Genomic DNA, 27,344 nt, shown 5'->3' with positions numbered 1-27,344 from the left:
ATGTATTTTGCAGCAGAATTCCCAGATGTTCCTATTTCACACTGAGACAGTATTCAGATAGTTGTGAACAAATTTAGGGAAACAGGGTTTGTTCTTGATAAGAAGTGAAGGGAAAAACGGCATGTGCTTATTGAGGAGAAACTAGACAACATTGGAGCATGATTGGAACATACTCCTCAAAAAACCCTCTAGTGCCTTGAACAAAAAAACTGACATTTTCATGACATCTGCCTGGTGAGCTACCATGCTTTTATACCTGAAGCCATAAATTAGAAGAATTGAAAGAAAATATCAGGAGAGAAATTGAAGCAATTTCGGAAGAGGAACTGATACGTCTTAGTAAAAATTTCCTTTAAAAAATGTTGTAAATGTGTGGAAGCACGAGGACAACATTTCCAGCACCTCTTGTAACAAGGTACGTGGTCACTGTTATTGTAACTGTCAATGTAATTGAACGAGTTTATTTCATTACATAGCTAGCAGTTCCAATTATGCGAATGGTGCATCTAGTTTGCCAGCAGATGCGCTCTCACCTCCCGGCATGCTAGCTGCCGCTTCACAGCCACCTTGACTGTGAAAGGCACTTTAAAAGGAAATAATATTTCAAGCAAGATTTAGTTACTGTTGCATAAATACTTTCACAATGATAATGGTAAAGTTCTTACCTTAATCCATTCACTGGCAATACTCTTCTGGTTTGGTGGGATGGTGCCTAAATGTGGTAATGCAACATCTTGTATATAAGAACCACAATTATTACCAAGTCCCATAAGTGAGGGAGAAAGGCACCCAACTGGTGAGGTAGGAGGGTTATTTCTCTTCATTTCCAAAGATGTGTGCACCTTGGAAGAAGACTGATATGACTTCTTTGCTGATCTTGGAGCGGCACTGGTACCATGTACCCAAGGAACTGGAGATGGAATTCGTGTTGGCTGTATTTGCTGAGAATGTACTGAGTCTTGAACAATAGACATGCAATTATAATAATCAGGTACATGATAAGATCCTTCTTTTCTGTTCCATGGCTGTATTGATGGTATTGGTCCTATCTTCATAGATAATGGTTCTTCTGGCCACGGTGTTCTACACAAAGGACACAAGACACGTTCATCCTGCTGGTAACATTCAACTGCCCCTGTAATGGAAAATTCTTATTTTAGAAGAATAAAGTTAATTATTTTATTTCTATGTTTTAATAATATCAAGGATATCTGATCTTTGAAAGTTTGATGAAATCATGTTTCTTTTTACAATACTCTTTACAGTTTTTACAGAATATAAAATGAGCATGTATTATGAACACATGAAATGCTTCATGTATGCTTGATAGACAAGATTGTAGCATTATTAATATGTAGCATCTGTAGATTCTTGACAGAGATACTAATACAAATGAGACACTTAGAGGAAAGTCACCAAAACCAACATACCATTTTGTTTTTTACTCTTAACTCAAGTAGGAAAGAATTTTCTGATGTGGAATACATCAATGTGTACATTAATTCCATGCCCAAGTATAAGCTTTGTAACAATGTCTATTACAACAACATTTTGTTTCACAAAATAATTATGCCAACTGAGGAAATGGGTTCCTAAACCAACATACCTGTTTAAATAAGGAATTAAATTACAAAGCAACACAAGCAAATATACGTAAATTGTGTCTTATTAGAGAATAAAGCAATTCCTTTAATCATCATGAAACAAATGCAATTTCTTTGGACTATTTAACCCTTAATGGCATGCCATTTACAGAAAACACAGATGTAAAGTTAATGTTCTGCACCTGCACATTGAACATGAGTCCAAAGATTGCACATGATACACATTATCCATTCTTCACCACTGACATCTTCAGAATAAAGTCCTTCACCAAAATACATTCAGCCTCTATGATATTTTCATCTCGTGCAATGGTTTAGGGAACCCAATTATTGACGAATGTTGGTTTAGGGAACGATGCCATCAATAACAATAACCTCAAAAATTTACAAACACCACATCTTCACAACTAAAAGAAATACATGTTCGGAATCGTTATTCTATCTACAATGGCCTGATAAAACTGTAAAACTTTACTCATCTTTTCAGTATGGATAATATAGTGTTATGTACAGACAAAGAAAAGTATTGAAATCACCAAAAAACGAAAATCTGTCCCTACAAATAGAAAACCGTCAGCAGCCCTTGTTTCACTGGTCACGCATTATCTTGGAACCCTAAAGAATAGATTTACCCTCCTGCTGCAAAGTGCCAGGACTTTTCGGCTGTGAAATGGTGGTGTGTCAGTTTAGGAGACCTATGTCAGTTTTGGTGACTTTCCTCTACTTTTCTTACTTTAACTGAATAAACACAATTTTGTATGTATTGAGCCTCTCTGGTGGCATAGTGGTAACACTATCACATTGGAATGAAAGGGGTTCAGAGTTTGATCCCTGGAGGAAGCACATTGCACAGTCAGGGTTTTCACTCATTTTATAAAGTAAATTCCCTGACTTTTCCAGGTATTTTCAAAGAAATTTCCAGATCACTCTGCAGTGTTCTGGCTTAATTTGACTTTGTTTACATTTCCAAACATTTCTCTTTAATTACAAACATGTGTTGAACCAAATTAGAGTTTACAAATTTGTAAAAAATCCATATTCACTCCTAAGTACTGCAACCATATTTAATATTCCTTGACTTTCCTGGGTTTTGAATATTTTTATGGAATCCCCTGATATTTTCCATGATTTTTTTTAGTCACAAGTCAATTTTCCTGACTTGTTCAGGTCAAAGAAAACCCTGACAGTGGTTCGGATCCCACTTTAAACTGTAGATCCAGTCTCGACTAGCTTATCTGAGAATGAAGTGGACTTAAAACAAACTGACGGTTTTTATAATAAACTTTAAGCTAACTTAACCTTGCACAATGAGCTTGGTATTGATGTTGAAAATACCTGAAGATGTTTATTTTCTAATGCTTCGATAATTCTTCCTACCATGAAAATCATTCATGTACATGAAAATAACCACTCAGAATTGCCATCACTTTTAGATGTATTTAATTCCCATACAGTTCCTAGAATTACAAGAATTCCTGGACCATTTGACACACTGCCTATACATACAACAGAGGGAAAATGCAGTGCAGTTCATTAAAAATGACCCATGTCTGTTAGAAAAGTTGCTAATTTGTAGTGCAGAATAATAACTTACACACTGCCATGCAATGATGATGCAGCTTGTTTCTGCAACCAGTGACACATGCCACCAAGCTCTCTCCATCCACCATCTCCAACAAACAGATGGGGCAGAGCTCCTCCTCATCTGGCCTGCAAAAAAAGGGGTAAATTAGTACCATGATTCTCAACACCTAGTAATCAGAAATGTAAAATCACTTTAGGGGAAAACTGTTAGAGAAGCTCAACTATCGAAAAGTAAAACTAGCTGTATAGGAAAATAATTAGGGCTGTGGTGTTACCGATGGGGATGTATCAGTATTGGTGGATACTGACCAACACTTTGCCCTATGATACTTTGAATATTTTCATCATTCAAAAAATTGCAACTGTAAACTGTATTACACACACACACACACCATTAAAACAAGCAGGGTTAAATATGGAGAAACTTTTACTCACTTTATCCGCGAAACTGCTTTTTCTTCTTCGTTCTATTAATTTCAGTGGCCACTGCCACCATCCTCGTTGGAACTTGCTACGAAGAAGAAAAAACAGTTTCGCGGATAAAGTGAGTACTAGTTTCTCCGTATTTATATACTACCACGTTTCTCTTTTCCCAATTATGAAAGAAAAGCAGGATTACTTCCAACACTTACTTCTAGTCAAGCAGTATCCTAGATACTTACATTTGGTGCACGAATATGTAAACATTTTTTTGTGTGTATGTGTGTGTGTGTCCTGCAGAACTATTTTAGATAGTCACGTTCCTAGAACAGATGTTTAAGAACAACACAGACTTTTTTTATATTGCATAATATATTTTAATTAATTTTTCTACAATAAACTATGGAAAGATTTTCAACAAGACTTTCCACAATTGTAGGAATCTAGTAGTGCTACGGCATTCACTCTTTATGTTCATTAATGACTTAATGTTATTGAGTAGGTAAAGTTTCATGTTTCCATGTTATGAATCTTTACCTACAGAATATTTTAACCATTTTTAACGTGGGCTTAGTGTTCATTTTATATGTCTTGTGGGGGGATGTGTCCTCCTTGTTCTCTCACATTATATGCATTTTATGAGATAGTCACATTACAAGTTTCCAACTTTTCAACCCTTCACAATAAAGATTATCTTCTGAAGCCTAAAAGGTTAGAAGGGGAAGGTAGGAGATTGTAGAAATGTTAAATGTCACTTCTTCATCTTAATTCTTAATGTCACAATCCACTGTATTGATAGCTCCTTTCATTTCGAAACTAGCACTTCTGAACTCATCAAGACAAATGATAATTGTGCATGAAAGATTTAAACCAACTAGTTTTACAAGTTTCTGTTATATTCAGAAATTGCAATGGGATCAGACTCATTTTTTACATGTATTAGCTGACATAAGCATACTGTTGTATCAGTTTGTCGACAAAATCACAGACAGTTTTACTGATTTAATACTTCTGTAAATTTATGTAATACTAGGTCATTCAAATATGACCGAAACTGATTTTTTTTGAACAACCTGCCATGTGCAACAGTACATCCTTTGGAGAATAGAGCCACAACCCCCACCCTCCCTCCCATGCAGGTTAGAACCTGCTCAGTCATATCTGAGTGTTGCTAGAGTGATGAACGAACAGAAGGTGCCACAGAGCGTGGAACAACGCATTGTGATCAAATTTCTCGGGAGAAAACGTCCAGCAATCTGAAATTTTGCAGTATGGGGAAGAGTGTCTCTCACGAACCCATGTGTTTGAGTGGTGTAAGTACTTCAGAGAGGGAAGAGAGCGTGTGGAGAATGAAGCGCATGATCATCATGTGAGTGGCAGCATACTGGTTCTCCCAGACTCAAGAAAGTGCGGAGGACCTGTTCGGTAGGAAAACTGATGGGAACGTTTTTTTGGGACTGGCCTGGGGTTATCCATCTAGGCTTTCTTACAGATGCCAGAACAGTCACTGCAGCTTATTACTCAGAACTCCTGACAACAGAAGTGAAGGAAAAGATCCAATCCAAGCAGAAGAGAGGTGGATAGCGGGTAGCCTTCCTTCAAGACAATGCACGGCCTCATACAGCCAAAACAACTATGGCAACCCTCAGCAATTGAAATGGGACCTTCTGCCACACCCACCATACAGTGCTGATTTAGCTCCAAGTGATTTCTACCTGTTTGGAAGGCTTAAATCAGATTTGGAAGGCATGCAATTTGCGGATAACGATGCCGTCATCGACAGTGTTCGGGAGTGGCAGCCAACCGAAAACGTTTTATGAAAAGAGCATTAAGATGCTTCCAGAATGTTGGAAAAAATGTATGGACTCTGGAGGGGAGTCCTTCGAAGGGTGACAAGTGCAAATAAGTATTTGACAATAAGGATTTGGAAAAAAAAAATCAGTCCCGGTCATATTTGAATGACCTAGAATAATGAAAATTCTGCCACTGTTATAATTTTTTATAAATATAAGGATCATATATATCCTGGTTTGTGACATAAATTTCTAAATATGTAGTGACCATTCTAAGGTAAAAACTATTGCAGTCAGCTAGTTACATATGCTTATTAAGAATCTGGATTAACCACTCAGATGATCTTCATGGAACATTTGCAATTTTACATCAGATTTGCACTTTTCATTTCTTGTTTTAAAAATGTGATAAATTTGTAATCATCCCTTATTAGAGTAAATGTATACGCACATGTAGCATAATTTTTAATTTATGCATTTCTTTTCATTAAAGAACTTGAAACTTAATTCAGTGGTGCATTCTGAAAATTTGACCTGGTCTACTGAAACAATTCTTATTTATTGTATATATTTATTATATATTAATTAGATATAATAGAAATAAAACACCAATGCAGACATGGAAGTAAAACAAAAACAGGAGTCCAACAACTTCAAAATTTCCGGCAATTTTATTTCATATGAAAGAAAGTTGGTTTACCCCCAGTAACCACAGGCAGCACAGGAGAACACGCCACTGACTTTGTTGGTTTCAGGTCTCCCTTAAGAAGTAAATTATCCATATCAAATCAAGACTAGGACGTTTGGATCTAATTGAGTAAGGTGTATGAAACACTAGAACGAGCAATAGACTTATAAAATTATAACCTGTACATTTTTCACTTTGTTTTTGATGCCTTGTTGTGAAACAGCAAGAATATGAATGAATTTCCTTGTGTTTGAAAACTTTGGCCAAATATCAATCTTTGTTAAATAGTGTAGCTGTTCGATTCTAGTGTGTTACTTACTTGGATTCTGCAGCTGAGGCGGAGGCTCCGTTGCTGGGACTAGATCCTTCTGGCATTGATACTGGGCTCAGTTTTGATGAAGAGTTAGAATCCATTGATTCACGTCTCAAATCATCGTGTGTTAGGCTGTTAACTCTGGAGTTCCTTCTCTCTTGGTAGATTTGAAACAATGTCTCAACCTTTAAAAAAATAATAAGCTTATTATTTCAGAACATTAGTACATACTAAAGATTATTTTTTAAAAATAATACATGTATATTAAGGATGAGCTGATACTGATGTATTGGTTCTGGCAGATAGAAATTGTATCAGTAGTGGAAAGTTTCTACTGGAATTCAATCCATTTGCCAACAAATTTTACCAATGATAACTTCCCTTGGCTCTGAATATATATATATATGTTGTCCATTCTATGATACTTCAAATAATACTCAATAGTAAAGAAGCTACTCAATAGTAAAGAAGCTACCACATATATTGGCATAGAATTTTTAATTCATCAAGAAAAATGTATATTCTTCCACTGCATGATACTTTAGAATTATATTTGTGTCAAGTACACCGAAAAACATTCAGGGAGATGGCGAGGAACTCCACATTTTTTTTACTGGCATATCCCTGCACTTCTTTTTCCTTATTATGTTGATCTTTGCTGAATTTGTCTTCTTCAAGGTTGACATATGCAAGGGCTGGACCCTCGGTTGTGCCAAGTGTGCCAATTTTAATGTCCTGAGCCAAACATTTCATTTTTGGAAAGCATGGGCCTTTACATTGTCTCTTGAGGTAAATTTTAACATTTCCTTACCTTTTAAATGTGTTGTGTATGTGATGTGTATGTTCCTTTACAAACTTGCACTTCTAACTTTTCTCAAGGGGCTTTTTACAGAGCTTTTATACCAGGTGTTTCATAAATGCTTGAGGGGGCTACAAAAAATTATTGCAAGTAAACTATTGAACTTACTTACAGTAATAAAACCAGTCCAAAACCATTGAGGAACGCAAATAGTTTGTGCATGTATGTTTTGTTAAGCTGAGAATTCACATCTCTTACGCTAAGCGACACTCAAATCAGCCACATCACTCGCAGTGTTTTGTGCAACGTTACACCTTACACCGTGTGACTTCTTTTTGTGCGGTTTCATCAAACACAGGGTATTGTCTCACGGATGCCGCATGATATTGCAGCCCTAAGGGAACGTATCATCACAGCGATAGACACTATTGCAGGTCCATGTTGATGCAAGTGTGGCAAGAAGGTGATAATCATGTCAGTGTGTGCTATGTCATCCACATTGAACATTAGTAGATGTAGAAAAAAATGAGTTTCTTGTTCTTTCTGGATGGGTTTCATTAAAATAAGTTCAATACTTTACTTGCAATACATTTTTGAAACACCTGAAGTATTTATGAAACACCCAGTACTTTCAGGTAAGGATTTTTGATAAGGGGTTTTTCCTCAATCATTTGAAGGGTACAAAATATTTGGCCACTTTTGTGTGCCAAAGCATCAAAAAAAAAAAATTAATTAATTAATTAATTCATATGCTTAGGAGTTTTGTGCCTGCAGAAGGCCTCTATCTGGTGTCAGAGATGTAAACAAACACTTCTAAAAAGATTCAATATATGCCCAAGATGGAAAAGAAACAACATAATAGTAAGTTGTGATGTGCAATATTCCCAGCGGTAGAAGCTTCTCATAGAGCTTTTTTCCGAGGCGAGCCTCAGCCACTGGGCAGGTCGCAGGTAGCCAATAGCAAATGACCACCAGATATGGTGGTTAGCTGCGAATAAGGCATAGCCAAATAAGCAGTCCTGGACAGTGTTATCAGGGTCTGGGGAGGATGATCTCTGGCACGACCATCCTCATAAAAGCCCTGAAAAGCCCAATTACAGCACTGTGACATGGCAAGGAAGTGCTGCCATCATATAAGCACTGCCCCTGCTGCCTTGCAGGGAGGGGTGGGATCCCCAAAGGCTAAGGGAAGGACACCCTGACAGAAAACCAAAGGGGTGGGAGGAACTCTGTAGGCATGGTGTCAGTCCTCCTAGGGGAAAATAACCCTGATAGAAAATTCAGTCCTCCAGAGTGGGGCTTGGGCAAAGTGTTGACAGCCCTACCCCATAAAAAAAACACCTTGTTCAGAAATCAATAGAGCAATGCCGGAGGTTATAATGGAAAACGAAAAAGGCAATGAATAAGGTACATGATTGGATATTAACTACTTGGAATGTAAGAAATCTGCACAGAGTTGGTGCACTAAAAGATCTAACAAACAAACTTCATAAATATAGAGTACACATTGCAGCCCTGCAAGAAATGAGATGGAAAGGAAGTGACATTTTTGAAAATGATGACTATGTGATCTTCTACAGTGGCAGCATGGAAGCAAATATCTTTGGAACAGGTTTTGGTGTGCAAAAAAAAGCTAAAGCACCTTGTTATTAACTTTGAAGCAGTAGATGAACATATGTGTTGTCTGAGGATGAAGGGAAAATTCTTTAACACTACTTTTATTTGTGAGCATGCACCCACGGAAGAGAAGGAAGAAAATGTTAAGGATGAATTTGTGCCAAGGTGGAAGCTACATATCAAAGAGCCCCAAATCATGACATCAAGATTATTATGGGAGACCTAAATGCTAAAGTAGGGAAGGATATGGAGTGTAGAAATGTTGGAAGTGACAGTCTACATGATGGATCAAAATGATAATGGCTTAAGGCTAATTGACTTTGCTATTACAAATAACTTAAATATAAGCAGCACAACTTTCCCACTCAAGAACATTCTCAAGAAAACATAGGTGTCTCCTGATGGCTCATCAAAAAATCAGATTGACCATGCTATCATTGATATAAGACATGCATCTGACATAACAGATGTCAGGAGTTGTAGGGGTGGAGATATAGACTAGGAATATCAAATATGATCATGAAAAACTGCAAAATATTGGCAATGCCAGAGAATATAGAAGTAGCATTGAACAACAACTAGAAATAAGAGAGACTGATGAGAATGAGGCACTAGAGAGATTGTGGCTAAACATCAGGCAGAGCATTCGGTAAAACAAAGCAACTCAAGAGAAATGGGTGGTTTGATGAACACAATGAAGCAAGAAAGCAAATGCTCTGCAGAGAAACTAGAAGAAGTAAAAAGAATTACTGTGAAGCTCAGAGATATGCTTGTAAAATTTTATGAACGAAGAAAAATATACCAGGTGTATAAGCTTAAATCTGCTGTTTTGTAGTCAGAAAAACACATGGTTTCTTCATAGAAAGCAACAAGAAATTTATTCAAAGTACTTGCCCTCGCGAGCTACACATTTTGCCCACCTCTCGGGCAATTTGTGGATACCACGCCAAAAAAAGTCCTTCTCTTTCGAGGCAAACCACTCATCAAGCCATTTTCAGATGTCTGCATACAAATCGAAGTGCTGCTCAGCGAGGGCATGGCCCATTGATGAAAACAGATGGTAGTCAGAAGGGGCCACGTCTGGGGAATAGGCGGGATGGGGTAGCACCTCCCAGTTGCGTGTCTCCAAGTAGTTTTGGACCAGTCTTGACGTGTGCGATGGGGCGTTGTCGTGGAGGAAAATCAGCTTGTCATGTCCTTGTTGATAATCCGGCCTTTTATCACACAGAGCATGGTGCAATTTGATCAATTGTTGGTGGTAGCGGTGGGCAGTGACAGTTTCGCCAGGTTTCAACAGCTCAAAGTAGATGATACCCTGCTGATCCCACCAAACGCACAGCATCGTCTTCCGGCCGAAGCGATCTGGTCTCGAGGAAGATGTTGATGGTTGGCCGGGATCAACCCATGATTTCTTGCATTTAGGATTCTCGAAATATATCCACTTTTCATCGCCAGTCACAATCCGATGCAAGAAAGACTTTCCTTTTTGTCTGGCAAGTAAGATTTCGCATGTGTTTTGGTGTCTCTCCAGCTGCTGATCGGTCAATTCATGTGGCACCCATTTTCCGATCTTTTGAACCTTTCCCATGGCACGTAGATGCATGGAAATGGCTGCTTGAGTAACACCCAATTGCTCGGCAAGCATCTTTTGCGTTTGGGTATCGTCCTTGTCCAAAAGAGCCTGCAATTGATGGTCCTCAACCTTCCTGGGCCAATTTTCACGCTTCTTGTCGCTCAGGTCAAAATTGCCATCTTTAAACCGACGAAACCAATCCCTGCACGTTGTTTCCAATACAGCACTGTCACCATAGGCCTCCACAAGCATTCGATGTGATTCGGCAGCCGATTTCTTCAAATGGAAGCAGAAAAGCAGAGCTTCCCGCATATGCTCTCCTTCTGGCACAAAACTAGACATGCTTACCACAGGAACACTGTCTGTTGTTGACTGCACGTGCTGACGATGTTCACTGATTCGTGTTGGCAGATGTCCAACTCATACAAACACCAGGTATGGCGTGTCCATGGTAGCTTCATATGCTCACTAACACCATCTATGAGCAAACAGCAGATTTAAGCTTATACACCTGGTATATGAAGAGGAAGAGAATGCACTGGAAGAGCTGCACAAAAAGTGGAACACTCGTTTGAGTTGAAGTACAGCTTCGTGGCCAGATGTACAGCCAAAGTAAGTGTTTGGAAAGCAGTAGTGTTGCTTACTATCAATCAATTTAACCATATGCACGGAATTTTGTCTCTCTCAGACTCAAAGAAAAGGGCTAATGGAAAGATTGCAGCGTAAATATTAATTAATTGGAATTTCCACATCTACAATTAAAGTAATGTAAATGTGAAATATTCCTGAAATTTAAATTAAAAAGAAACGCGTTTTTGACGTTCGTGACGAAATAGTTATGACAATTCGTTAGAATGCGAGGCCCCAGGGTTCGAATTTGGCCTGAGCATGGGTGTTCTTTTTCAGTCTCTCTTCATTGACACAAGTAGCCGAAAATGGAAGAAAAGCAACACTAACAACAATAAGTAGGGATGGGCCGATATGAAATTTTGGACGATACCGATAAAGTACCGATATAAAAATTACCAATACCGATAACCGATATTCTACTGATCCGATTAGATATGGTCCTTGAAGAACCTGAAAGGTTCATTGACCTCCCTAATAAATGTGTGTTTCAAGGTGACTGTAGTGAAAAAGAAATTGCATATTTAGACATTTACTTTTTTAGAAAGTAGGGCATGGAGATTATCCATAAAAATTACAACAAAATGGCAGAATTTTGCACTAATGGCAGAATTTTGCACTAAATTACCAGATATTTACTGATATACCAGATCGGTAAAATAATCGGTAATTTTACCGATACACCGATATGACTATATTGGCCGATACCAATAGAGTACCGATTAATCGGTCCCATCCCTAATGAAAAGGAAAAAAAAATGCAATGAGATTAAGCAAGACAGAAATAGTGCTGTTGCAATTCCTGAAAATGATGCAAAAAAAAAAAGTCTTTCAGAAAGAATGTTATCCTAGTCCAGGAGAAGGCTTGAAGAATAAATAAACTCCTTCCCCATACTCTTTGGCAAACAGAATCACAAAGTTGGCACTGAATATGCGATGGGAAAAATAATAGAAATCCTAACGGAAGAAGAGTTTGTCACAGCCAGTGGGACACATGAGAGGAGGTAACCCTCTCCCCCAACAGTCAACCAGACTATAAAAAATAAGTCAATGGTTGTCCTCTCATTTAACTTTAACAGTAAATGGAATTTTTGTAAAATAAAAATTGTCGGGCTTTACTTTTTTTTAAACGTGCACGTTGGTTTCATAATTGAGCACAAAAATAGAATTGTGACTCTCGAAAAATTCTTACCAAATGAATGAATGCCTCCATAGATTCCAGAATAATGACTCTTCATTTTGAAATAAATAGTTTAAAATAATATAATTTATGTGCTGTTGGTTAATGAGATTCGTCGTCACATAGCAGAATCCGCTATATTAACGGGAACTAGAGAACGGTAATCATTCAGGGTTGGAAACACTAACCTTCCACAAAAGCACAACTTCCCAACGTCTTCATTAATTTTCATGCACAACTTCACTTGTATTTTGTCAACAATGTGTACAGCATATGAACCCTATCTGATGAATCTTTGAAATTAATGTAATTAGCGAGAAGTGACATCAAAAGTTTTGAGCTGGATGGGAAAAGATGCAATCTTATGGATAAATTACCATGGAATGATTTTTTTTTACGAAAGCTTCCTCTTGTCTGTTGGCTTTTGTGGAAGCTGGTTTACAGTGTGGAAGCTGGTTTACAGTGCCAAGGTCAAGTATTCGCTGTGTTCGAGTAAGATAAGCACCAGTGACCTAGTTATGTGAACCTGTGAAACCAGCTGTTTCTTCTCTGTGACCGAGAAGCTGAAACAATTCATTTTGCTTTGGTATAAATTAACAAACTGCAAGGGCTGCATCATCGAACCCAGTCAGGGTTAGAATTTTTTTCCTCTCATTATTTACACGGTAAACAGTGAAGTGTATCAAGATTCGAAAGTAGATTTTGATATTTCAGTTTATTTTGGCTATCAATGTATAATATGTAATTTTGAAAACCACCAACGTTCAATTCAATAGCAAACATTCAGATGTAAAAACATATGGTGCTAACGGGAAACCTATATTTCTGTGTTTTTAGAGGTTACATAGAGAAGAAAAAATACATTTATTTCCAATATCACTTGATTTTCACAGGGGCAAGTGGCAAAGTTATTTTTTTTGAAAACGTGTCAAAAGTCTGTGGATATGTCACACTCACACTTCAATTATAGTCGAGACAGGACTTACAGTTGCAAGTGAGATCTGAACCACTATATGCCTGCCATTTGCTATCGAACCCAGAGCCACTCTATTACAAGGGGACTAATTTACAACACAACATACGAAAGTCTCTCTTATGTCACGAAATTTATCAATTTCTAATTTAGCTCACGATTAAGCTGGAGAATTATAAAATTAACTGTCCAAACAAAAATTAATTAAATTAATCATTTTTGAACAACATAAAAATAAAAATCCACATTCCTAGACAGAAAAGAGACAGGCAAACTTTCCATCATGTTTATGAATTATATAGTCACCGAATATAGTGATTTATTTTTATACAAACACTACTAGAAAGCAATTTTGGTTGATAATTTTAAATAAACGTAGTTTTCTTTAATTCTTAGTAATAACTCCTGCAACTGGATCAAATGATATTCCTTGACGCTTACAAAATTACAGATTTAGAAGAGAGGGTTCATCCAAACACTTACTAGTGCACTATGAAATCACTCAAACAGCTAATCATCTAAAGGACATATTTTACAGCTCTATTCTAAATGCCACATGAGTAACGTTTAGGTAAATAATTGTAGTTACTGATTAATTCTGATAAAAATATCTACAATCTGCACACGTCTTGACTTTAAAATTTGAACCAGGATTTTTTCTTTCCCATCTGAAAATTACTCTTAAGGTGCGAGCATTCATTGAGTGGGTCACTTGTAAAGATCTATCTATGTATAAATGAGGAGAGTCACACGTGAATAACGGAACATCTTAAAATACATCTGCTGATGTTCCTCACAACTGACTCATTTAATTTCAGTGGTTTTCTTCTTGAGAATATTAACGGTGTGTTTTATCACACAACAATTTTCAATTTTAGCACTTGTTGTAAATACTGAGGCTTAGCAGCAACTAAAAAAATCTCAATTTCAAGTAGTCTTGAGTAACAGTCACATTCTCCGAATGAGTATTAGCTTCAATACATATTTTCTTATTGGCACGCAAACAATAACAAAGTTTTAGGCTGCAATTGGTGTGACGAGAATAAAATACATTATGTAGCACCTATTTGGTAAGAAGAAAATATTTTGGAGACACGAGGATTCGAACCTAGGATTTCAGCTTACAAACCTGGCCTTTATCCGAAATGGCTACAAGCCACGGTGAAGGAACCAAGCTATTTGAGTAATTTATCCATAAGATTGCATCTTTTCTGTCCAACTCGAAACTTTTGATGTCGCTTCTCGCTAAATACATTAATTTCAAAGCAATACGCTTCATCAGATAGGGTTCATATGCTGACAAAATACAAATGAAGCTTGTGCATGAAAATTAATGAAGACATTGGGAAGTTGTGCTTTTGTGCAAGGTTAGTGTTTCCAACCATAAATGATTACCATTCTCTACTTTCCGTCAACATAGCAGATTTTACTATGTCACAACAAATCTCATTAACCAATGGCACATAAATTATATATTTTAAAGCTGGACCCTGTGACCGAGTGGTTAGAACATAGTGCTGCAACACCAAGTGTTCTGGGTTCGAATCCTGCTCGGGCTTGGTTGTTTGTGAAAGTCCATTCAACAATTTCATAATTTCATCACTCATCCCCATATTCGCAAATTAGCCAAGAGGCACAAAACGCGAAGTAAAATAAAACTAACTCAGTCAATCAATCAATATTATTTTAAACTATTTATTTCAAAATGAAGAGTTTTTATTCTGGAATCTATGAAGGCATTCATTCATTCAGTAAGAATTTTACGAGAGTCAATTTTATTTTTCTGCTCAATTACGAAACCAACGTGCACGTGGAAAAAAAGTAAAGCCCGACAATTTTTATTTTACAAAAAAAATGCATTTACTGTTAAAGTTAAATGAGAGGACAACCATTGACTTATTTTTAATAGTCTGGTTGACTGTTGGGGGAGGGGGTTACCTCCTCTCATGTGTCCCACTGGCTGTGACAAACTCTTCTTCCGTTAGGATTTCTATTATTTTTCCCATCGCATATTCAGTGCCAACTTTGTGATTCTGTTTGCCAAAGAGTATGGGGAAGGAGTTTATTTATTCTTCAAGCCTTCTCCTGGACTAGGATAACACTATTTCTGAAAGACTTTTTGTTTTGCATCATTTTCAGGAATTGCAACAGCCCTATTTCTGTCTCACTTATTCTTATTGCATTTTTTCCTTTTCGTTATTTAGTGTTGCTTTTCTTCCATTTTTGGCTACTTGCGACGATGAAGAGAGACTGAAAAAGAACACCCATGCTCAGGCCAAATTCAAACCCAGGGCCCTCGCATTCTAACGAATTGTCATAACTAGTTCGTCACGAACGTCAAAAACATGTTTCTTTTTTAAATAAATTTTAGGAATATTTCACATTTACATTACTTTGATTGTAGACGTGGAAATTCCAGTTAATTAATATTTACGCTGCAATCTTTCTGTTAGTCCTTTTCTTTGAGTCTGAGAGAGACAAAATTCCATGCATATGGTTAAATTGATTGATAGTATGCAACACTACTGCTTTCCGAACACTTACTTCGGCTGTACTTCTGGCCACGAAGCTGGCCTTCAACTCAAACGAGTGTGCCACTTTTTGTGAACAGAAGTGTACATCAGAAATTATGCTAGGAAATTTTATGAGGGAATGAGGAGAATAAAAAGGGGTTATCAACCTAGAATGGTAGCATGTCGAGGTAAAACTGGGAACTTGGTGTGTGGAGAAGTAGTGATAGACTGCTGGAGAGAGTATTTTAAAGAACTATTGAATAGACACGCAAGTAAAAATGACATAGAATGTAAGCAATATTTTGGTCCTCAACAGTTTATTAATGAACCCACATTTGGAGAAATTAACCAAATAATCAGTGTGTTAAAGAATAATAGATCCCATGGTGAGGACAGTATCACTGCAGAAATGATAAAGAAAGGAGGCATGAAATTGTGGAAGTTGATCTATAAACTTGTAAGCATGATTTGGAAAAAAAAGGAATGCCTGAAGAATGTCCCATAGGACTAATATGCTCCATTCATAAAAAAGAAAGTAAACTGAACTGTGAAAACTACAGAAGAATAAAGTTATTATCATTGAATTGAATTGGTGTTTTTTAAGTCCACTTTATGCACAGTATGGTTAATCAGGACTGGACCTGTAGTTTAAAGTGGGATCCAAACCACTATGTGCCTCCAATTTGTATCGAACTTGGGACCCCTTGATTATAAGGCAACAACGCTACCACTGCACCATCGGGGAGGCCAACGTTATTATCAGTAATATACAATTTTTTTTTACCAACAATTTGGATGGAAGATTGAAGGTATATATCGAGGAGGTTATAGGAGAATAACAATGTGGGTTTAGGCAAGGATGCTCCACCACAGATCAAATCTTTACCCTTAGACAAATTTTGGAGAAAGCATTTGAATATAATATAACAGTGCCCCAATTGTACATAGACTTTAAACAAGCCTTTGATAGTATAAATAGATCCCAAATATATGAGATTATGAAAGAATTTGGAATACCAGACAAATTAGTAAATCTAAGTAAAATGACTCTTACTAAGACACTTAATAAAGTTAAAATTCAAAATAAACTCTCAGACACGTTTGAAACCGTAACTGGAGTTCAACAAGGAGATGACCTTTCAACAGCACTCTTCATATTATGTTTGGAAAAGGTTATACAAAATATGAAAATCTGACCTGCAGAGACATTTTTCAATAAAATGAACCCGTGCCTTGCCTATGCAGATGGCATAGCTGTTTTGGAGAGAAGTCAAGGCTCTGTTGAGGAGGTTATGTTGGCAATTGAAGAAGCAGCTAACGAAGTTGGATTAGTAGTTAATGCAATGAAAACAAAAGTCTGACAAGTAACCCTACTCGGGTCAGAGAAGTAAAGATTCAAATATCTGGGATCATTAATGACACAACAAAATAACATAGAACTTGATATCAAAGATATGAGGGATGATCGGAAAAAAAGGTTACAAAGCATATAACTTTTGTTTTATTCACTGTAACGTAACAAAAATGTATGTGTAAATTAATAACATGTTTGTCTTGTTGCGAGTTTGAGGACTTCGGATTCTGACCATGTATACCCGAGAAGCGGACATTTAAAATGGTGACTCATCTAGAAAATTGGTCAAGAGTAGAAGTGAGGGCAGCGGTGCGGTTCCTGTGGGCCAAGAACACTACACCTGCTGACATTCATAGGCAGATTGTGGAGGTGTATGGGGAGGGGACAATTTCAAGGCAACATGTAGCGAAGTGGTGTCGTGCCTTCAAAGCCAGTATTGTTAATGACAACCCTGGACACAGCGGTAGGCCCAGTACCTCAACCACTGACGTGAACTGTGCTCTTGTGGATGAGGGTATTCGTGAGGACAGAAGAACATTACGCTCAATATCAGGTGAGCTGGGACTACCATTTGGTTGGCTGGCCACCATTATCTGACATATGGTTATGTCAAAAGAGCTGCCTCATGGTGGCTACGAGAACTTGACGCGGATTTCTGTGTAACCGGTATAGAAAACCTCATCTACAGTTGTGACAAGTGCTTGAACAAAAAAGGTGATTACATCGAGGACTAGTGTTGTATGCCCTCCATCAGGTGTATTGATCTTCCAGCTATGTCTAACACATACGCCATAATAGGCTTTGTAACCTTTTTTTTCGATCATCCCTCCTACAATTTTAGCAGGCAACAAATGTCTCCATGCCTTTGTGGATATATTAAGGAAAGAACGACTATCAAGGGCTTTAAAACTCAGAGTATATAAGACACTGATCTGACCAACAATATTGTATGGAAGTGAAACCTGGGTACTCATGGAGAGATCATCATTAATGCTGATGACTTGGGAAAAGAAAATACTTTGAAAAATATACAGACCAAAATATGATGGCGAAGGATGGAGAATACTTTATAATCATGAATTGAAGGATTTATATAAATCTCTCGATATTATAGCTGAAATCAAGGCAAGGAGATTGAGCTGGGAAGGACATCTTACTAAAATGAATGACGACAGTAGTAAAGAAATTATTCTCCATAAAACCTGAAGACAGACAAAGAAGGGGGCGAGCCAGGATACGATGGATAGATGATGTAGACAGACACATCAGAACACTGGGGATAAGAAGATGGAGACAAAAAGTGCAACATAGACAAGAAATGACTGGCATTGTTGAGAAGGCTAAGGCTATACTACAAGGGTCGTAATGCCAAAGGAAGATGTGCATTATTTGTAGGAAAACACATCCACATCCAGTGATAGGAAGGAAAAAGGCTAGCATGAAGAATGCCCTTTGTAAAAACAAGGAGGTACTGTACAGTTAATACCATCTGTGACATTAATAACAGGTGTAAAAATAGAACCTCCTGCATCTTCTGTATCAAACACATCTAATATTGTAAACATCAAAGTGCATGAGATGTCAAAAGAGGTGAATTATAAATGCTGATACTTTTCCACAGCTGGGGGTACCTCATGAGTAGAGCCTGGATATTTATGTAATATCAAAGTACAAAATATGTATCTAAATATGTATTATCAAAAGGATATGTAGCTAAATATGTAGTATCAAAGAACATGAAATATTAATAATAATAAAGTATTGAAGCAATTTCAAGAATTTTGCTAGATATTTATTTTATTTGAACATTTTCAACATAATTTTAAGGACATATAAGTTGTTGAAATTAAAATTTGTGTCAAATTTCGTAGAAGATGTAAATGTAGGGGCAGATTCAAGAGTGAATGCATACAGGACTTACGTTTTGTTACAGAGTGAACCACTAGGTACCTTTTCATGTTTTCAGTTGTTATACAATGCCGTCGATCAGAAAGAACAATCGAATGAAAATACATAGCTACTTTTGTACTTTTTGTTCAGGGGAACATATTGTGTAACTCACTATGTACAGCAAGGTAGTAGCTTTCCTGTCCACCAATGCCAAGTTTCTGGGTGCTTTGCCTTAACCTAAAAGTGAAATGAAAATATGTAACCAGAAGGGGGAGGAGGAACTTAAGCATCTTTTGATAAATAACAGTTCCCGTATTTTTATTTTTTGGTCTTCAGCTTGTATTTCAACTTGGCGGTGAATTTTAGGTGACTGTAAGCACAATGCATCTCATTGATTAGAAAATATGACATCACATGAGCTATAAATTTTCTTCATCATGTTTCAGAGGTTGAAGATACAGGAAAAAGGATCAAGGTAGGAAAAAATCATGTACCATAAAATTATGTATAGTAAATTAGCAAATGTGTAAACTATGTAATATCCTGGCAAATATGTAAAAATATGCACAATAAAACTTATGCAAAATCATGTCAGTTTTATAATTTGTTGACATTTTCCTGTTCAAGGTATGCACCTATCTAGAAAGGAATAGAATATGTAATTACATACAAATTCAGGCTCTACTCATGAGGTTAGTCAAATGATACATGGCATATTTGCAGTTTAAATAACCTCAAAACTATGCAAAATGCAAAGAGCTTAACCTTTCAATGGTATCAGGAATGCACCACCCCAGAGTAATTTTCTTCTTGTTCTTATGTTGGTATTCCTGTGAAAATTTTCAAGCATATTTATGTAATCTTCCTCTGTAATGAGCTATATTAGTAGGTGCAGCCAGCTGTTGGAAAGAACATTGTTGCTGTTAATAATTGATCCTCTGGGGTGGTGTATCACCCCTGTTACCTTCCATGTGTGCAAAACATTTGTTCTACAATTATGCAAAATGCCATTCAAAAAGGTGACTAGCCATGAATTTGCTACGTTGTGTGTAAAATTTTGGGAGAAGAGGATGGCTTTGATGGAGAATCTGAAATTGAGGACAATGAGCATGTGAAAACTCTCTCTGATTTTTAAAAATGAATATGGATCTGGTTGTAACCCAGCCTTATTTAACTGAGGAATTTAATTTAACTTTACTTTCAAAATTTTAAAAATTGAATAAATTACAATTATTATTATATTACTTGGATATGAAATATCAAATTTTACTTCAATTTTCGTAGATAGCATAAAGTCACACCTGTGAGATGAAACTCAAATTCTAATGAGTAGGTTTGCTGTGAACAAGGAATCTCAATCAAAGAGCATAGATCCGATTTCCATTTTATCTACTTATCAGTGTATTTTCTATTTACAGTAGAAATATACGAAGTGTATGGATGTGATACAAATTGGCAAGTGAAAAAATATCAGTGATATATATGGACTTCTTATTCAATAAATGTTACTATAAACACAGTGAAGGAAGTGTAATTTTTAGACTTGTGAACTGTGTGCTGCAGATTAACAAGGCTCTGATGATTGGAATTAAAGCCAGAACAATAACCTGTAGAGTTTAATGTATTTTGTGATATTATTGTGTTTTGTTCTGATTTATGCTTTGAACACTTTTATCGTACCAGGAGAAAAATTTAGAGCCCCACGTATATGGTTTTAGAAATCTGTAAGGTCAATAGTAATAAAGACAAAAACTATTATCGTTGATGAGACAAGTCAAAGATTTTGTTGTCTGTAATAAGTTGATCTCCATATAACTGACAGATGCAAATAGCCTCAATGAAGATGAGTCATCAAAATTTAACATATTCTTACATTCAACACCCACATACAGAGTATAAAACACTGTAAAAAATCACATGTGTACATTACGTATTCTTCAAGAATAAATTAACTTAATTTACATGGCATAGAGACAATTATTTTTAACCATTTTTCAAGTGTTAATTTCCAAACACTGACCACTACAGAAGAAATATCTGAAGGCAAGCATGCGAACAATTACCTCAAAATTCTTTAACTCCTTGGCAAATATTCTTGGATCATTCTCTGGCACTTGAAAAACTCTCAGCATAACAAAAAGCAGATGAACACAATGAGGTCCTCGACCACAACTACATGTCTGAAAAAAATAACAAAATTTGATTGAATATTCAACAAAAGATTAATTATTCTAAATCATAATTCATGTGGCAACACATACATTTAATGTACAAAGTAATAAGCCGAGGGTTGGATAATACTGAAATACACTCCACCCACCCATGTGTCTTAATTGACTCAATTCTATTTTGATCCTTGTTTTTCCCACAAAATAAATCATACTGCAATCACATGGTTCACATATTTCCTACTCAGTTATGTTCAACATAAAATGATGAAAAAGAGTTGCTGGACATTGTTTTTGATTGATTGATTTGCTTTATTTTACTTCGCTTCTTGTGCCACTTTTGGCTAATTTGCGAAGATGAGGATGAGTGATGATATGATGAAATTGATGAATGGACATTCACAAACATCCATGCCCAGGCCAGGATTCAAACCCGGGACCCCTGGCATTGTAGCGCGATGTGCTAACCACTCTGCCACGGGGGCTGGCACTGGACATTGTTCTTGGTACAAGGAAATACTTCAGTAAATTCTATATTACTCTTCAATAATGCATCTGCATACAATGTAAATGATTGAAACATGAAGTGGTACTAACATGCAACTATCACCTTTTTCTATCTGTTTATCCTGTCACCTTGCTTGTAATTCATTGTTTTTAACTTTATAGCATGATAGTGAATTAAGGATTTAAATTAACGTTTAAGGTTTAATGGCAATTTTTTCTATATTAATTGCAATTTGTGTGTGTGAGTGCATGTTAATCAACCTAATATATTCATTCCATGTGTTTTACATTAGCCAATGCTCCCTATGATGAACTAGGTGATGGTTTAACTGTTGCATCTACTGAAAGAATCTAACCTTTCCTGAAAGTGGAGGCAAGGAATATTTGGAGCTTAACTTTTAGTGGTCAGAGCCATTCCCATGTGTGTAGCCTCTCTGGCTCGGACCTTTTCAAGTACGTGATTTTTTAAAATTCATAGCTTGAGAACAAACTGTCGTAGAGAAATGATTTTTTTTTCAAAATGACAAAATGGAGGTGAAATTTATACATTGTACCTCCCAATAATGAAAGCTAAAGAAAGAAGAAGAAAATTAAAATTTTAAAAAAATCGTATTCGGTATGCCCCTGTGGCCACCCCAATACATGAATGAAAAATTTAGTATGTAGCAGTGGTACATTCCTACGACCATACCAACGTGCACTGAAAAGGCTAATATTTCTTTGGGGGAAAAAATAACAACAATGTTGTCAGCTTATGAAAAACATTTCCGGAATTTTGCTTCTAGCATCAGCCCTATGGGCACCTGATGGACCAAATTTGGAGGGAAGCACAACAAAAGACCACTCTCTGAGGGCACATATTATTAAAAAAAAAAAAAAAAAAAAAGGAAATTATGCAACATTTTAGAAAGTCATAATTTTTATAGAAAATTATTAAAATATGATGTCTCTCATTGCACCTCTAATTGTGGAACATTGTGAACATGTTTTTTGTTCTCATTATTACATATGAAGGGCTCGGGTGTGACATGGTAAGTGACATTTTGTTGATTTCTGAGTTCATTAAGAAAAAATGGTATTAGAAACTATACTGTAGATAAATTGTTTTTGTGTTGTGTTTACCAATTTCAGAATGCTTCACTTAGTCCAATGCAAATTCTATGACATGGCAATTCCACTCGAAAATTGAACGATGGCTAGGGGCATGCATATTTCGTTTTTGACGAAAAAACGAAATTTGAAAAAACACATTGTAGTGTTAATTTTTATTGTTTTTGAAAGGTGTGAGATGCATTTTGTGACCATGTTTTGTCACGAAATAATGCGAAATGAACTGCAAAAAGCGAAATTAACTCTTAAACACGAAATTTAGTGTTTATTCACCGACGCAACACCTTCTAAGGTCTGAATTATCCTGAGAGTTATGCAATTCCCGGAAAATTGATTAATTCTGCTGTTAATATTGGAGAAACAAAAATTGACTCCTTTACACAGAAATAAACTTAATACTCGGATAACTACATAAATGGGCTATTAGAAGTGAAATGTTAATTCTGTGGAATAAGTGTAGTTTTTAAATCAGATTTAGGATTATATTCACAATTTTAAAACCAAAATGTCATTTTATATAGCATTTTTTATGTGATTATTCACCGCTATAACACCGATATTTTATTTTATTTACCGCTTTTGAACCCGAAATTGACTCAGTTTTTATACCGAAATTTTGCTTTTTTATTTACCAAAAATATGTGCCTCTAACGATGGCATATTTTACTTTGTAACTAAAAAATGACCAAAATGTCACTTACCATGTTTAACACCTGAGCCCTTTATATAAAACTTAAATTTATTAGCAAAAATGCAGTGGTTGAAGAGTTATAAGATCTATCCCATAATACTCAGAGGTAAAAGAAAGACATTTTCAAATTGCACTTCTTAATAATAGTGACTATGGCTATATTGTTGTATTATTCCAGTATACCATACCTTCATATGTACATAAATGAACAAAAAATACAGAACTGAAATATCATGTGTAGTTTTGAGGATATAGCACATTAACACAAGAGGTACAGCTTCATTCCTAGAGGCTCTAGACAGTTCTCCAGACATTTGTTTTTGGCAGTCTCAACTTGCCCGATTTATTGATTTCCATGGACTTAATTGGGAAGCTTCGTGATGTGTAAAAAGACTGTGTAATAAATTTTACATTTTTCAGGAGGTGTAGAGATCACTGAAAATAAGTGTGGCAGTAATTTTGAAGTTCAGAGAAATGAATTTGTGCCTTTTAAAGATGCAGAAAGTATTAATCTGTGAGGAATTGTGCAGTGAAAAGGAGGTTATATGATTCACTATTGTTGTACAGTCATTATGTCGTATCAGTTACTTATGTAAATCTTTACATAAGTAAAAAAAGCAACAAAAACAAGGAAAGTCTGATTCTTCTTTGTTTTACAGCTTTCAAAATTTCACAATTTTTTACTATCAATATTTTGTCATATTTCCATGAGCATGTACAACTTCTTGAAATCTTCTGGGCATTTAATATGCCAAATTTTCAAAATAAGTTTTGTCCATTGTCACTCACATCTTCTTCAGCAGCTCTTGTAACTCTGCGATGGTAGATAGTTGTTTTTCTTGAACCTCTTTATTTAATTGATTCCATGCATTCTCAATTGGGTTTAAGTTGGGTGAGTTACCAGGCCATTCAAGAACTGGTATGTTATTGTCATTCAACCACTTTGTAACCGATTTCTTCCTGTGAGCTGGCACATCATCATGCATAAAGTACTGACATTCATGAATTGGCCAGAATGTCAACATGTGATCTTCCAATACTTTAAGTATTGGTCCCCTCTCATGGTTATGTTCTTGGGGAGAAAATATAGTCCCCCTCTACCATAAGTACCACTGAATGCAACCCATACCATCACACTAGCCGGATGTTTAACAGTTTTAACAGTGTACCTCGGATCATACTGTGACACATTTTTCGGTCCTCTCACAATTTTTTATACTGGTCTAACAAGGGTAAACATGCTTTCATCAGAAAACATTACATTTCGCCAGTCTTCTGATGTCCATTGTTGATATTTTCTGCAGAAATTTAGCCTTTTCGACTTCATAGTTGAGGTTACAAGCGGTTTCTTGGCAGCACGATGAGCTGGTAAGTGAAGGTTTCTCTGTAGTCAATGTTGTATGGTATGGATGGATACATTACTTAGCAGATCTGGATGCTTCTTCTTCAACTGTGTGGCCGTAATCGATGGATTTGATATAACCTCACGTTTCAAAATCTTGTCGGTTCGTGGTGACATTTTTCTGGTACCCTCAGAGCCTACTTCCCGGTTAGGTGTTACCATGCCAAGTGGTAGACATGCAGCTGATTTTTTAAGGTTGTATATAGAGTGTCTTGAAACTTGCAAATCAGCTGCAACACGAATCACAGACATACCTTGTTGAAGCAAAGTCAAGGCATGAGTCTTCTCTTCCATTGTCAACTTCTTCCTCCCTTGTCTTCTTAGGCAGAAACAATGAAATGACAAAACTGCACACTTCTGCAACACAGATAAATTGTTTGCACTGGTTCCCTTGTAAAGACTGCTAGCCAAAGCATAACCACAACACTGTCGGCTGTTGTTCACTGAAGAATCACAAGATTATAGACCCCTCACACTTTGTTTATTTAGGAGTATAAGAATGGCACAGTTGGCATTCGCGATAACCATGTAAAGATTTCAATTGTATTCAAACGTAAAGATTTCCTTTGCGGCGACTGTATGTCGCTGCTTTTCAAAGTGTGGAGAAAAAAATGTTACTTTCTAGTAGACACAGCAGCTTCTGCTGCAAAAAGCACATGGAATTTAGTGGTTATTAACATATCATAAACGTGTGTAAACAAAAAGTATCGGATAGTCAAGCCTGTTCCCCTACCTAATATTTGAATAATGTGGTTGAATTATTTTTTTTGAAATTTATTACAGAATTGTTTAATGTAAGAACAGAATTATTCTTTGAATCAAATCTCCAATGATGTATTAATTTATTTCTCAAGTGCAAATATATTATGCGAAATACCAGTGAATGCTACACTGTTTTCACACAAGTCTCACTAGAACATTCATTGTCTTTTCTATCATGGAAGTTAATGAGATAGTTAAGTATAAATTAGATGTAGTAGCTGTCCAGGAAGTTAGGTGGCCAGGAGAAGGGAATTGTAAAACTAAAAATTATACTTTTTTCTATGGTGGTACTGAAAATCATAATTTTGGAACAGGCTTTTTCATAAATAATAGAATTATCTCGGCTCTTAAAACAGTAGAATTTATTAATGATAGGATATCATATACAGTTTTACAGGGTAGGTGGTGTAAAATTATTTTAATAAACATACATGCACCAACGGAAGATAAAAATGATAATACTAAAGATGATTTTTATACAGAGTTAGAACAGGTCTTTGATAAATTTTCTCAGTATGATATGAAAATTCTGTTAGGTGACTGTAATGCACAGATTGGCAAAGAAGAGACATTTAAACCCACGATTGGTAAAGAAAGTCTTCATGAATTAAGTAATGATAATGGTATAAGATTGATTACTTTTGCAACCTCAAAGAATTTAATTGTGAAAAGTACCACTTTTAAACATAAAGATATCCATAAATATACTTGGTCTTCTCCAGATGGTAAAACTCATAATCAGATAGATCATATTCTCATTGATAAGAGAAGGCATACTAGTATAATTGACGTTCGTACACATAGAGGTGCTGACTGTGCCAGTGACCATTATTTAGTAATTGCTAAATTAAGAGAGAGACTCTCAGTGATAAATCATAAGCAACAAAATCTAAAAGTTCTAAAATTTGATACAGGAAAGTTTACTGATGAAAGAATTAAGAAAGATTACCAAATTAAACTGTCAAATAGGTTTGATGTTTTGCAGGATTTAAATGATGATGAAAATATAAATGAAACAGACGTAAATAAGAATTGGGAGCACATACGTAATGCAATAGAATCAGCAGCTAAAGAAAGTATAGGATACCATAAACCGAGAAAAAGTAAGCCATGGTTTGATAATGAATGTCATAATCTAATAGAAATAAGAAATCAGGCTAGACTTAGGTGGTTAAATAACTCGGATGATACAAATCTAAACAATTATAATAGAATAAAGCGAGAAGTTAACCGCACGTTTAGAAGTAAAAAAAGAGATTACTTGAAAAGCAAAATTAACGAAATTGAAACAAACAGCAAAAATAAAAATATCAGAGATTTATATAAAGGTGTAAATGAGTTTAGAAAGGGATGGCAACCTAAAGTAAACTTGATAAAAGATAAAGACGGTGATTTTCTTGCTGACCCAAGCGATATTCTAAATAGATGGAAGAACTACTTTAATGACCTTTTAAACGTCCATGTAGGAGATAAATCAGAAGTGAATGAAGTCCACACAGCAGAACCTTTAGTTCCAGAACCTAACTTGACTGAAGTTAAAGATGCTATTAAAAGGCTAAAGAATAACAAAGCACCTGGCATTGATTTAATACCAGCCGAGTTAATTAAATATGGTGGAAATTCATTAATATGTCAAATTCATAAATTAATTTGTTTAATATGGAATAAAGAAGAAATCCCTCAACAGTGGAAAGAATCCATAATTGTTCCTGTGTTTAAAAAAGGTGATAAAATGAACTGCAATAATTACCGTGGAATTTCTCTACTCTCGACAAC

General features: G+C 36.0%; 1 protein-coding gene across 4 annotated transcripts in view; it reads right to left on the bottom strand.

Annotated features, from left to right (window-relative positions):
• The window catches only part of LOC145984146 (mitogen-activated protein kinase kinase kinase 1-like), a 229,786-nt gene that overhangs the window by 61,379 nt on the left and 141,063 nt on the right, over positions 1-27,344 (bottom strand). For all 4 annotated transcript variants that reach the window (XM_083117608.1, XM_083117609.1, XM_083117610.1 and 1 more), the window contains exons 6-9: positions 20,992-21,108; positions 6,409-6,587; positions 3,199-3,314; positions 666-1,135 (exon numbers count right to left, since the gene is read on the bottom strand). In XM_083117608.1, coding sequence (XP_082973734.1) covers positions 666-1,135; positions 3,199-3,314; positions 6,409-6,587; positions 20,992-21,108 — 882 coding nt within the window. The remainder of the gene's footprint in view (positions 1-665; positions 1,136-3,198; positions 3,315-6,408; positions 6,588-20,991; positions 21,109-27,344) is intronic.

Source organism: Lepisma saccharinum, chromosome 2, assembly GCF_977018435.1.
Source record: "Lepisma saccharinum chromosome 2, izLepSacc3.1, whole genome shotgun sequence".
Taxonomy (NCBI): domain Eukaryota; kingdom Metazoa; phylum Arthropoda; class Insecta; order Zygentoma; family Lepismatidae; genus Lepisma; species Lepisma saccharinum.
This window is presented reverse-complemented; position numbering and strand designations above follow the sequence as displayed.